General features: G+C 42.1%; 1 protein-coding gene across 2 annotated transcripts in view; it reads left to right on the forward strand.

Annotated features, from left to right (window-relative positions):
- os9 (OS9 endoplasmic reticulum lectin) overlaps positions 1-11,385 on the forward strand; it is a 47,428-nt gene extending 36,043 nt beyond the window's left edge. Inside the window, exons 12-15 of one of the 2 annotated variants that reach the window (XM_072566924.1) lie at positions 436-619; positions 4,814-4,987; positions 8,054-8,166; positions 10,207-11,385. In XM_072566924.1, coding sequence (XP_072423025.1) covers positions 436-619; positions 4,814-4,987; positions 8,054-8,166; positions 10,207-10,344 — 609 coding nt within the window. In that variant the 3' untranslated portion in view covers positions 10,345-11,385. The remainder of the gene's footprint in view (positions 1-435; positions 620-4,813; positions 4,988-8,053; positions 8,167-10,206) is intronic. The other variant, XM_072566925.1, reaches the window with a different exon arrangement.
- The last annotated feature ends 2,748 nt before the right edge of the window (positions 11,386-14,133 follow it).

The following is a 14,133-nucleotide window of genomic DNA, read 5'->3' on the forward strand; positions in this document are numbered from 1 at the left end:
CGGGTTCTGTTCATCACTTCCTCGATATCAATCACCCTTAATATGGATAAGTAGAAAGATTTGCGTGTCCTCCAGCATTCTGTCAGCTGCATGTATTCTTCCTGTTTGGCCACTCTGCACGAGGGTAAAGTAATCGGAGTAGGGGCTTTGAAAATGTTAAGGTACTGTGTCTTAGTGGAATATTCTGAGACTTGAAGATGAATGGCACCATGCAATTGTTGCTGTAGCCATATTAGTGCCTTTTGCAGCATGCAATGAGGAATAACCCAAGAGTTAATGTGATCTTCATCTTCATCTTCATCTTAAATGACAAGATGATAACACTCTCCACATAATTTGTGTATTCGATGTAATCATTTGTTTGCATGGTGTAACCTTGGTGAGTAGCACGCTATTTAGTATTATACCCTGACGCAATCCAACATTTTTTTTCAGGCACAAGATGAGCTTGAAGCAGAGGGTCTCAAAGGGGAATTTGATCGCAATCAAGCCTCCAAGACCTTGGCCACGACCCTAAATAAACTCATCGACAAACTTGAAGAAAAGGAAGTTGCACATGATGAAAAGGATAGTGACACATCAAAGGGAAGTCCCAGTCCTGCTTCCAAACAGACAGATGGTATGTGACATTGATTTCATTCACTGCCAGAATTCTTGTGGGGTTTTGTTTCTACTCCCTTCACGTACAGGCAGCAAATGTTATTAAACTACAGCATTACTAAGTGAGTTTAGGGTGTAGGTTTGCTTGCTGAGCTGTAGGTTTGATATCCAGACACTTCATTACCTGGCTAAGTACCATCATCAGTGGCGGCCTCCAAGTGAAGCGAAGCTGTTGTCTCCTGCTTTCTATTTATATCTTTCTCCTGGATGGGGTTCCTGGGGTTTGTGGTGATGTCATTTCCTGTTTGTTTTCTGAGGAGTTGATAGATGGTATCTAGATCTATGTGTTTGTTTATGGCGTTGTGGTTGGAGTGCCAGGCCTCTAGGAATTCTCTGGCATGTCTTTGCTTAGCCTGTCCCAGGATAGATGTGTTGCCCCAGTCAAAATGGTGGGTTTTTTCATCCGTGTGTAGGGCTACGAGGGAGAGAGGGTCGTGTCTTTTTGTGGCTAGCTGGTGTTCGTGTATCCTGGTGGCTAACTTCCTTCCTGTTTGTCCTACGTGGTGTTTGTGGCGGTCCTTGCATGGAATTTTGTAGATGATGTTGGTTTTGTCCATGGGTTGTACTGGGTCTTTTAAGTTTGTTAGTTTTTGTTTGTGTTGGTGGGTTTGTGTGCTACTAGGATTCCGAGGGGTCTTAGTAGTCTGGCTGTCATTTTTGAAACTTCTTTGATATATGGTAAAGTGGTTAGGGTTTCTGGCTGTGTTTGGTCTGCTTGTCGTGGTTTGTTCTTGAGGAATCTGCAGACTGTATTTTTTTGAGTATCCGTTCTTCTTGAATATGTTGTATAGGTGGTTCTCCTCTGTTTTCCGAAGTTTGTCTGTGCTGCAGTGTGTGGTGGCTCGTTGGAATAGTGTTCTGATACAGCTTCGTTTGTGTGCGTTGGGATGGTTGCTGGTGCAGTTCAGTATTTGGTCAGTGTTTGTCAGTTTTCTGTACACACAGGTTTGTGGTTCTCCCTTGTCTTTTCTGTCAACTGTGACGTACAGGAATGCGAGTTTGTTGTCGGTTTCTTCCTCCTTGGTGAACTTTATGCCTGTAACGGTGTTGTTGATGATGTTGAATGTCTCTTCTATCTTGACACCTTTGTCATCACAAAAGGAAACATCTACGTAGCAAACCCAGATTTTTGGTTTGATGATTGGTAGGGCTGCAAGGACTTCCATGCAAGGACTGTCACAAACACTACGTAGGACAAACAGGAAGAAAGTTAGCCACCAGGATACACTAACACCAGCTCGCCACAAAAAGACACGACCCTCTCTCCCTCGTAGCCCTACACATGGATGAAGAAAAACCACCATTTTGACTGGGACAACACATCTATCCTGGGACAGGCTAAGCAAAGACATGCCAGAGAATTCCTAGAGGCCTGGCACTCCAACCACAACGCCATAAACAAACACATAGATCTAGATACCATCTATCAACCCCTCAGAAAACAAACAGGAAATGACATCACCACAAACCCCAGGAACCCCATCCAGGAGAAAGATATAAATAGAAAGCAGGAGACAACAGCTTCGCTTCACTTGGAGGCCGCCACTGATGATGGTACCTAGCCAGGTAATGAAACGTCTGGATATCAAACCTATAGCTCAGTGAGCAAACCTACACCCTAAACCTCAACCTGAGCTACAAACCTTACTAAGTGAGTTTTTTTTGCTTTTGCCATGACATGGGGAGAGGATGGATGAAAGAACAGGGGAGATTGTAGATGGGATAATAGTAGAGGAGGCATATTTGGTGTCCATGTTGAGCAGCATTTTGAAGTTTGCAGATCCACAATGTAGACGCACAAATGCTAGTCAAGGATAATTCCCACTTCACGGCAATCCTTTCAAAAGGATGGTCCAGTGGGCTCAAGCATGGCACATGGAGTTCAGTATGGTGATCCTTGAGAAGATGTGTTAATATTGAAAGGTCGTATGCAATAAAGTTTAGACAAACAGATGTACCTTGATCCGTGTACACCAATCCTTCAAGATGGCAGGACTAGTTTTTTAAAAAATGCTGATGGCTTACTTAGGTTTATAAATAGCGGTGTGTAATATTAAAAACAGTTTCATAACTCATTGGTTAGGCCTCTGGGCTAGAATTATCCAGAATACATACGCTCAGGAAATGCCTTAAGATAAGGAGGAGACTTTCCAGGACGCTGTCAGGGTGAGATACCTTGGTTATTGTGAGGAAGGTGGAAAAGGTTAACATGCTTTTTTAAAGCACAAGGTTAAGATGTCAGAGGATTTGGTTTTCAAGATAGATAGGGGGGTTTTGATGAGTAGAAAAGAGGTTTTGAATAGAGTAGGCAAAGATTTCCGCTGGCAATTTGGTAAGCAGCTAGATATCTGTTCAGACTAATTTGGAAGATGTGGAAGGGAGATGAAAACTCCACTGAATTGTCAGAATCTGGATCTCACTTTTTTGTGTGGGGGGGGGAAGAGGAGAAGAAATGTCAGTAGAAACGGATTCCATCAAGGAGTTGGAAAGGGAGGTAACAGGTATTTGGGGATGAGGAGCCTACAAGATTATAGTGAGGAGAAAAGGGGGCTCTGCAGCCATAACATGACTCCTCTGCCTTAATTTTCTATGATTCTACTTTATCTCTTCCTCTTTCATTACCCTCAGCTTTTTTTTTCCTTAAATGATTCCAGAGCTTTTGCAGTATCCCTCATCTGGAATTGCATCTTGTGCAGTTTTGAAGGGTATCCTGACATTAATTTAAAAACTTCCTTCTTTTTCTAGTGGACAGTGGTGGCAGCAGTTTTAATCTTTTTACCACTGCTTTGCAGGTCCCTATTAGTGGTCTCCTTTTTTGAAAAGTGAAATGACTTTGTTTCTTTGTTTTTACAAAGATTTCCTGATCATGCTGACCTCTAATTTAAGGAATGCAACTCCTTGCTCTTTTTCCGCAACTTTCCCTGCGAACATTTATGCCTTTGTGTCTTGGTGACAGTTAGATTCACCCAGGCAGTATATGATCTGACATGGTTTTCTGACTTGTTTTCTATTGTATTGACGATATGCTTCAGTTCACTTTATTAATTGCTGCTCAGTCAATGTTGGATATGTTGAGCTTGGTGTCAACTAAGGCCCTGAGGTCTCCATTTTAACAATGACCATTCATGAGAATATGGTTTTTTTTTTGTTCTTTCAATATCTGTGTTAATTTGATCTGCCTCTTGTACTTAAATGTTATGCATTTTACATTGCCTAATTTTCTGTCGTGACGATCTATACCTCCTTCCTAATTTAGCTTCATCTAAAAGTTTGAATAATTTGTAATTAATTTATAAATCCAAGTGTTTGATTTAAATGTGTCAATTCTGAGCCCTGGATCAGCCCATTCTGTATCTCTGCGTTGTCATGACTTCGTCGCGTACCTGTCCTTTCTATCATTGGCCATTGACGTTGAATTTCCACTGCTTTGAGCTCGCAAAAGTTTTTTGGTTGTTTGGGAAATCTCAGCACCCCCAGGTAGTAGAAGTTTTGTTGGGTTGGGTTTTGTTTTGTTTTGCTGGGTTATTTGAGAAATTTCATTATTTTGCTCTGTAAATTGCCTTTATTTGCCTATTTTTCAGCCAACTGGAACAGTAGCTTACTCCTGATTACGAATGCCTCAAAAATCTCTCTTGTCTGACATCTTTGGGCTATGTGCCATCTATCTCTGCTTATTTAACTGGTTCTGAGCACCTTCAGCTGATTTGGAACTTGCTTTTTTTTTCTCCTTTTCACGTTACTAATTTTATCTCGAGGCACTAGTCCACTCCAGGAGTGTTGTTTGAATAATAGCCAGTAATCAAAGTCCTCCTCAAAATCTCTTCTGAAGTTGGTCTTAAAAGTATGGTATCTATGGGTTGTAGCTGGTGGTTTCAGACAGGAGCACAGCAAGTTTAAAAACTTCCAAGGTTTTTAAAAATGGATGTTGAAGGTGTTTTGCATAGAGTCCTGTGCCCTGACAGTTTGTTAGAGCTACTCTCTCGTTAATTTCCTTAAACTGTTAACAGCTATCCAAGTGTGGGGATGTAGGTATTTTTGTGGAAACTGCAATCTCAATGTTACAAAATGCTAGGATTTATGTACTGTCTTTTTTTTTTAAATAAACTGGAATATCCTTTGTACCTTTTGCGACTGACCTCTTGCTGCATTTCAGAAACTGATGAAGATACTGAGGGGCACGTTAAAGTTCGAGTCACAAAAATCAACCCAGGCAGTCCACTCCATAAAGAAATGAAAGTGCGTGAAATGAGTGGCACAGACCCCCAGCTCAGGCAGATTCAGAATGTGGTGAAAGAGCAGCTGGAGAAAGCAGGATTGAAAGCAGAAGGTAGTTTGGAGACTATTTATACTGCTGCAACAGTAAGCCTTCCTGCATCTCCCCCTCCTGCCAATGGGAACCAAGCGTTGTCTTAAAATAAGACAATGGAGGGCTTCTGACATTCCACCTCAGCAGTCCAGAAAATAAATTGTTCTACTGTAGTGCTTGGGGGTCTCTCAGCACTGCTCTTCCCCCTGCGACATGAATTTGCATTTTGACTGGAAGTGATACTGTGAATTTCTGCCAGCTATAAGGAACCATGTGAAATGAGTTTGACAGCTTTTTGATGCAAAACCGTACAAGCCCTATAATGGCTAAATTTAAGCTTTGTTTTGGGGAAATGAATAATGCGCATTCTGTGGAAGGATGTACACTGTCATGCTGAAATGTTGAAAGAATAAAGCTGGTTTTTCCATCCATATCTACCCCTCCCTCCCCATCAGTGGGTGCCAGAAGTGGCACTTCCTTCCTGTCCCCAGCCCTGCTCTCCGTCACCTTGATTAGCAGAAGGTGCAGAACGGTGGTGATGTTTTTATTTAACACTGCACTGTATTGTGACCTAGTCATGCTCTCTGAGCACCTTGTCATTTTTGGGCACGTGTATTTGAGCTGTGTCCATACATGTTGGGCCACTGTATGCAAGGGTTCAAAATAGCAATTTTGAGGCTGACTGGCTGCTATATGATTTTTTTTTTTTCCATTTTGGTTCGATTCTCAGCATTTTGCCAGACTGTACAGGTTCAATCTAATTGATTAAATAAATTATCTGATGATAACCCTGTGGAAATTTCAGTCGCTCAATTCCAAGGTCCATCTATATAAAGGCTAGATACTAAATTATTGTAAGCATAAAATTCTTTACAATGTGAGAGGGGAGTGACTGCCCTTGTCGTCAGTGCTGAATTTGACAGTGGCATCAAGGAGGCCTGGCAAAGCTGGAGTCTGTGGCAACTTGGTGTGGGAGTCGAGGGAAGGAGCTGTCCTCCTGTTGGAGTCTTATCTGGCACAAAGGGAGATGGTTGTGGTTGTTGGGGTGGGGGGTGGGGGGGATGTCACCTAAGCTGCAGAAGTTCCTCAGGGTAGTGTCCTCTGCTTCACCAATTCTCTTCCACCATGAATTCTGAATTTGAGATGTTAACTGATTTAATTTTCAGCACTCTTTGTGACTCATCAGATACTAAAGCAGTCCATCTCCATGTGCAGCAAATCCTGGACAGCTTTCAGATTAGACTGATAGTTGGCACAAATATTTATTGCCATTTAAGTGCCAAGTAATGATCATCTGAAAGAAAAAAAATGTCTGACCATCGTCCCATGCAATTCAATGACTTTATCATTACCACCCCATTATCAGCATCCTCAGGGTTGCTGTTGTTCAGAAACCGCTGGACCAGACACTCCAACAGAGACACGTGTGTGTGTGCACTCACACTCACACAGACATGCACATGTACCCTTCAAGTAACTCACCTCCTGACTCCCCAAAGCCTGCCCTATTATCTACAAGGCACCAGTCAGGAGTATGATGGAATACTCCCACTTGCCTGGATGGGGGCAGCTCCAACAACACAAGAAGCTCGACACCACCCAGGACAAAGCAGCCGGTTGATTGGCACCCTATTCTCACCGCCTTCAACTCCATCACCGACAGCAGTGTACCATCTACAAGATACACTGCAAAATTCTCGAAGGCTTCTTAGACAGCACCTTCCAAACTTAGACCACTTCCAGGCAGCAGGTACATAAGGAGTGCCAACGCTTGCAGGTTTCCTTCCCAGCCACTCCACATCCTGACTTGGAAGTATATCGCTGTTCCTTCAGTGTCATTGAATGTATCTACACCATGTGGATTTGTAACCCACTACCATTTTCTCCAGGGCAATTAGGAATGGGCAATAAATGCTGCTGGCCTAGACCGTGACGCCCACACCCCATGAAAGAATATTTTTTTGCAGCAGTATTAGGATAACCTGAGGTTGATGTTTTAATTTGCTGGAATCGTGGTGCTTTCAGTTTTGCAATAGTTTAAACATGTCCGCCCTCAATTTGTTGAGGAGCTGTTCCCCTCAATTGAAGGGGAATTTGGTTTTATTTAAAACAAAATATTGTCCTGAAATTTTGATTTGCCAGCAACCTGTTATTGAACACTTTTTTTTTTACCCTTTGCATAAGCCAAGGCCTTGATGGCTGGTCAACACCCAAGTAAAGTAAGCTCCTACACCCAACCTCTCCCCATGTCTTTGAGGCAGTTTGCTTCTGTCTAATGTTCCAGTTGACAATGAAATGGGCATGTAGTTACGTAGTTCCTTCCATGACTACTGTTCCTGTGCACTTACTAATTCTGTTTTGTTCTGTTTCTTAATTTATGCTCACTTAAAAGTTTGTGACGTGTTTATTCCGGATTATTGTCAGAGCTCATCTTAAATCCTACTGTTTCACAGGTTTTGAATGGAAAGGGATGGAGTGATTTTTAAATTGGGCTGCCCATTTATTCACTTCACTAGCATGTTAGTGCAACTGTGGGACGTTGCTTCCACCAGGAGGAGAGTTCTCGAGCGTTCTGTTTCGGGTGTGGTCTCTGAGAAGTCCGGAAGGAAGTCCTGCAAATGTGCAGTTATTTTTGGGGTTTAAGGAAGCAGGAGTGAGTGCTGGTGGGTTCCTCTGCTCCCATCTCGTTCAAGTTTAAAGCCACAGGAAGCGAGAGTGATCTCCCAGTGGTGACCCCATTCCTGTACAAGATTAACATTTCATGCAATCTGAATAAGTGGCCACAGCCAAGTTTAATTAGCAACGGAGCAGTTAAATAAGGGCTAAGATTGAAGCATTACCCACTAATTATAGCTTGAAATACTGAAGTATGCCAAATCTTACTCAACAGGATGCAAATCTGTCCTTTGTGTATTTTTGTCAGACCTAAAGTAGCAATGACTGTGTAATAATTAGAGGTACAAAAAAAAATCATTTTACTGGCTACAAAGAAAAGTTTTTGAAAGAAATTGCTGTTTCTGCAGAGCAAGGTTGACACGGTCTGACGCCAATTCACTGAGTTAACACCTGGATATTTTTATTTCTCAGGTAAAATCGAAGTGAAGATTGTAACAACCAGATCCCTTGGCGATGATGACGACATGCACTGGCTATCGGAAGAAGATACTAAATCCTTCCGAGAGCTTCTCATCAACTTACTGGTACCAATGTTTCTGCCTTTTTATGTTGTTACTAGAACAGAAGTAATGCCGAAGTGGTTTTGTTGGTGGGCAGGCAATCTAGAGACCTAGGATGCTCTGGGGTTGAGTTTGAATCCCACCACAATACGTTGTGGAATTTGAATTCCACCACCTCTGGAAATGAAAGTGATGAGTGAGAAACCATTGCAGATTGTTTCAGGAACCAGGTAGGATTGGTTTTAATGTCCTTTTCAGGGAAGGAAATCTGCCATCGTTAGCTTGTCTGGCTGACATGTGACTCCAGAATGACAGCAATGTGGTCGATTGACTCTTAACTGCTGCAAAAATAGCCAAGCAAGCTGTTCAGTTGCATCAACCTGTACAGGGGACACCTTGGAGTGAACAATAAATACTGTGCTAGCAAGTGATGCCCACATAGTCATAGAGGTTGCCAGCACAGGAAAAAGCCCTTCAGCCCGTAGTCTGCACTGGCAAAAAAAACCCCTAATATTCTAATCCTATTTACCAGCCTTTGGCCCGATAGTCTTGTATGCCTTAGCATTGCAAGTATGCATCTGAATCCTACCTGTTCACATCCCATGAATAAACCTTTTTTTTTTTTGGAGAAAAAAAAGGCAGTGAGCAAGATTAATGGTGTTTTCCCTACGGAGTGTTCGGAGCAGTAATCTCCAGTGCCTTCTCAATTCATAAATTTGTTAAAGGGTAAATTTGTTAAGACCCTGACCCCACAGAGGGGGTGTCAGTGGGCTGTTCATGAGAATAACACTGATATTTTACATGCTGTATTCTCACCCTAAACCTCTGCCCTCGAGTTCTGGACTCCCCCACCCCAGGGAAGAGACTGTCTATCATAATTTTATAAACCTCTATAAGGTCACCCCTCAGCCTCCGACGCTCCAGGGAAAACAGCCCCAGCCTACTCAGCCTCTCCCTATAGTTCAAACCCTCCAACACTGGCAACATCCTTAAATCTTTTCTGAGCCCATTCAAGTTTCACAACATCTTTCCGATAGGAAGGAGACTAGAATTGCACGCGATATTCTGACAGTGGCCTAACCAATGTCCCGTACAGCCGCAACATGACCAGTTCTTAAAGTTCAACTGATGTGTTTTTGTTTTAAGGATTGCTTGTATCCAAATTATGAACAAGCTCAAACTGTTCCTTCTGATATAATAAAAGGGAATTGAGTGAACAGAAACCGAGCTTCCAGTTGTCTGCCACTTTAACATCCCACCCTGTTCCAATCTCTCTCTCTCTCTCTCTCTCTCCCCTCTCTCTCTCTCTCTCTCTCTCTCTCTCTCTCTCTCTCTCTCTCTCTCTCTCTCTCTCTCTCTCTCTCTCTCTCCTTTTCTCTCAGGCTTGCTGCAGTGCTCCAGTGAAGCTCAGTGCAAGCTGCAAGAACAGCAATTGATTGTCCACTTGGAACCCAGCAGCCTTTTGGGCTCATTTTTGTGCTACACAATGTTAGGGCTTAAGACACCTCCCATGGTGTTACTGTACCCCCAAACACTTGGCCTTGTTATCACATGGTCTGCTATTACATGCAACCCATTGTTAGCCAATAACTGTCCTCATTAGTAGCTACATAATTCTCCTTGGCTGGTTGTTATCCACTCTTTTGTCTGTCTGTCTAACTGTTCTCTCTCTTTTGAGATCTATCCCCACCTATCGTTTACACCTTACCCCCCCCACCTTCTTACCCTTAAAGAACAGCAAAAAACAGCATTTTCCTAGTTACCTTCAGTTCGGAGGAAGAGTCACTTGACCTGAAACATTAACGAACTCTGAGAATTCTGCCAGACTTGCTTAGCTTTACCAGCCATTTCTGTTTGTTTTTGTCTCTGACTTGCAGCCTCTGCATTTCTTTTGGTTTTTATGAAGGAAAGGCAGTGCTGTGAAAAGGAAAAACCTTGAGTCGTTACTTTTTTTTTGCTTTTTGAAATCTGGTAGCTCGGATTAACATCTATTGACAAATGGAAATGTCCTGACTGTGTATAATCGGAAATCTAAAGTAGTTTATGTATTTTCTTCCCCAACAGACTGGTGGTACTGAAGAAGTTTACAAAGAACAGCAGAGACAGCAACAGCTGGAAGATAACTACCGCTTTGTGTGGGGGGAAAGCCAAGAAGAAGCACAGTCATCAAGCAGCACAGATTCCGATGATATGGACTTTTAGGGATACGTAACTTAGTATAAAGCAAATACATCTTCGGGTGTTAGCGCACGAACCAGTCAATTTGCACTTTGCCATGTGTAATGGCACGTTTTGTGATCACCGATCACGAGATAATAAACAAACCTGCAGACGAACAGTCAGAAATGTGCATTTTTATTGATCGGCTAAAAGTGGAATTTTACATTTGTCTGCTGCAGTCATCTTTTTTGTGGTGGAACTGGTACAGATGAGTAGTGCTACAAACATATGAATGTATATCTTGGTAATGAATCTAATCAGCAAAACACTGAGGCAGGCATTCATTCTCCTTGGCCAACAGACAATTAGAAGTAAGGAGAGTCCGTTAATGTGGAGAGTGAGCAATGAATGTAATATTTTTGTCCCAAAATGGAATTTCTATTTTAAGTCGAAAGTAGATAGCTGAAAAAACTCAGTCAGGCAGCTGAGCAACCTGGTGACAGAGATCAGAGTGCTTATTCCATCAGTACAGTGGTAGAGTCCTGGACAGTCCAACTTCGGATAAAGCCAACAGCTCCAGTCTTTAGATGCCATCACTAGCTTCCAGTGAAGTACTTGTTTCCTGATGGTAACATTTCTGCCAAGTTACAAAGCCAGACACCGAAATAATTGTCTCCTTTTGGTTTTCCATTTCTAAACCCGTGACCCGGATTACCTAGTCGCCATCTTGGAGATGGTGCCGTGCTGCTGAGATGAGCAGAGCCAACATTATCCATCCTTTTAGTGATCTGATATTGTGGCTGTCGGATAAGTCTCTGGCAGCTAACCTGTCATTTTTATTGAAGTTCTGTGTATATGTTTGTCTCCTAATAATTTTCTTTTTGTGCTAACGGCTTTTGTAAATCTTAAAAGAAAACCTTTGAGCTTTGTGAATAATGCAGCAGTTTGCCATACTTAGACCAAGTCGGTACCTACTTCCACCAATTCTTGAAAATATTTGGGCAATGCTGTGATTGCATAATGGTTAAACACTATGTAAACAGGATACAGTGTTTTTATTAAACATTTTTTGACTGACTGAAACACTTGGTGAAAGTTTTTTGAAATCCAACATTGGCTTTTAAACCCTTTAACAGCAAGAGCTTTTGATTAATACATTGAAATTAAGCCATCTAAGCTTAGAATTTGGACATATGAGTTGATCAGAGCCAGTGTGTATTTTCCAACAGGCAAGTCATGTCTAACAAACATTAGTTGAAATCTTAAAAGGATTTATCAAATATGGGCTTCCAGAGGGATTTGACTAGGCGAATGCACTTAGGCAGTGCAGTTAACTCTTGATAGTGAAATGACTAGGAAGTTGGAGTAGAGATAATAGAAGGTTCTCCAGTTAATAGGGTGTGACTTAAGTGCTAGACCTTACAGATCCACACTGGGGCTTAGTCATTTTTAAAATCTATATTCAGACATAACTTGGATGAAAGAGTGGAGAACTGTTTTTGAGTTTGCTGATGAGATTGGAGTGGCAGAATGGATAGGGACAGCAAGCTGCAAAGGCAGGTCGCTAGATTGAGTAGACAGGCTGGAAGACCTCAGCAAACCAGGTAGCATCAGGAGGTGCAGAAGTCAACGTTTTGGCAGTCCTGAAGGGTTACCGAAGAAGGGTTACACTTGAAACATCAGCTTCTCCACTTCCTGCTGCTTCCTGGCTTGCTGTGTTCTCCCAGCCTCCTGTCTGTCTATTTTGGATTCCAGCGCCTGCAGGTTTTTTGGTTCTGACACTAGATTGAGTAGGCAAAGCACTGACCAATGAGAATTCAATATAAGGAAGAGGTGAGGCGACTCGTTTTGGACCGAAAGAGTTAGTGGAAGTGAGGACCTGGTGGTGCAGAGAGATTTCGAGGATTATACAGACTTCTTTTGTAGGTGCAAAGCACTTGAATAGATTAATGGAATATTGACCTTTATTTCAAATGAGGATGTTGCTTTGCACGTTCTCAAGAATTATACACTGGCTAAAAAGGTTGAATTAAAGGATAGATGGTGTAGATTAGGTTTATATTTCCTTGAATATTTGGGGGGAAAAAGGCAATTATCTGAGATGTTGATCATTAATGGCCATTGGAGGGTAGGTTGAGACTAATTCTTGACAAGGTGACAACCATTTCAAATCCAAGCCAGGACATTGAAAGATAACATTAGGAAGTCCTTCTCTGGCTTTCTCAGGACATTGACTCAAAAGGTTCACTGTTGATCTCTCTCTAGCTGCTGACTTTGACCAGCATTTTGTTTCTTGTTAAATTTCTGATTCCCAGCATCCGCAGTACATCTTTTTTTTTTGTGTCTGTCATACACATTTGAGTGGAATGTGTCCTGGCTTCTCAAAATATTTTACTCCTGAATTTCAGGTGAACTTGTACTTCAAAATGACTTTTGCAGTCCGCGAAAGTCAGGCCTGTTTTTCGATCCGTTTTGGTACCCACTGCATAGTTTTATTTGGATGAACCAAGTGTTCTCATGAATTTGATTGCAACAATCTTAAATAGCCAGGATGAAAGTGAGGACTGCAGATCAGTCCAGTGTGTGTGGTGCTGTATCAGAGAAGCAGGAGAATCGACCTTTCGGGCAAAAGCCCTTCACGAATAGAAATAGCCACGCCAATACAATTGCTTCCAATCTCTCATTTTTAAGTTTTTTTTTGAAGTTGTTGATTAACAATGACAACATTATGCAATAATTGGCACGTGATCATGCAATTTTGCATACTGTGTATGTGACTGCTCCACATTTGGCATCCAGCAACTTTCTTGTGACTGGAGAGTTAAATGCTAATGTCAAGCAGCTAAAGAAATGACCATACAGTCAAAATGGGAAGGAAAGACATTTTGAGTCATTTTAAGACCTTGCATTCACAATTGGAATTATCAACTGAGATCAGTGTGGTGCCTGTGATATTTCTTGGACAGGTTTTGCATAAATGCAAATACTATCCATGATTTGGAGATGCTGGTGTTGGACTGGGGTGTACAAAGTTTAAAAATCACTCAACACCAGGTTATAGTCCAACAGGTTTAATTGGAAGCACACTAGCTTTCGGAGCGACGCTCCACAACCACCTGAAGGAGTGACGCTCCGAAAGCTAGTGCTTCATTAAACCTGTTGGACTATAACCTGGTGTGGTGATTTCTAACTTTACAAATACTATTTTTGAAACGTGACCAAACAAATCAATATCCTGCTCAGCCATTTCAATGTGAATCACAAAGGTTTTGAAGGAGCTATTAAAAAGCACTTTTATTAATCATCAAAGCTTTGATACTTGTGTTTAGTCTAGATTGCTGTATTTTAATTTTTCCTCTACTTTTGGTCTGGGCAGTAGATAGTGTTGGGATGGCGTTCACTCAAGTGCCTGCTTCCTTATCTTTGCAACGAGAGTATCTTAGTGAATAAGCCCCCTCATGACTCCTTTCTCCACCAAAGCCTGTCCACTGTCTAAAAGACACAAGTCAGGAGTGTGATGGAATATCCTGACTTTATCATAGTACTATACAGCATAACAGTCCCTTTGGTCCAACTCATCCATGCAGACCAGATATCCTAAATTAATCTAGTCCCATTGGCCCATATCCCTCCAAACCCTTCCTATTCATATACGCAGCCTTTTAAATGTTGTAATTGTACCAGCCTCCACCACTTCCTCTGGCAGCTCGTTACATACACGCACCACACTTTATGAAAATGTTGCCCCTCGGGTCTCTTTTATATCTTTCCCCTCTCACCCTAAACCTATGCCCTCTAGTTCTGGACTCTCGCGCCCCCCTCCCCCAACCC

This window comes from Chiloscyllium punctatum, chromosome X, assembly GCF_047496795.1.
Source record: "Chiloscyllium punctatum isolate Juve2018m chromosome X, sChiPun1.3, whole genome shotgun sequence".
NCBI classification, from domain to species: Eukaryota; Metazoa; Chordata; class Chondrichthyes; order Orectolobiformes; family Hemiscylliidae; genus Chiloscyllium; species Chiloscyllium punctatum.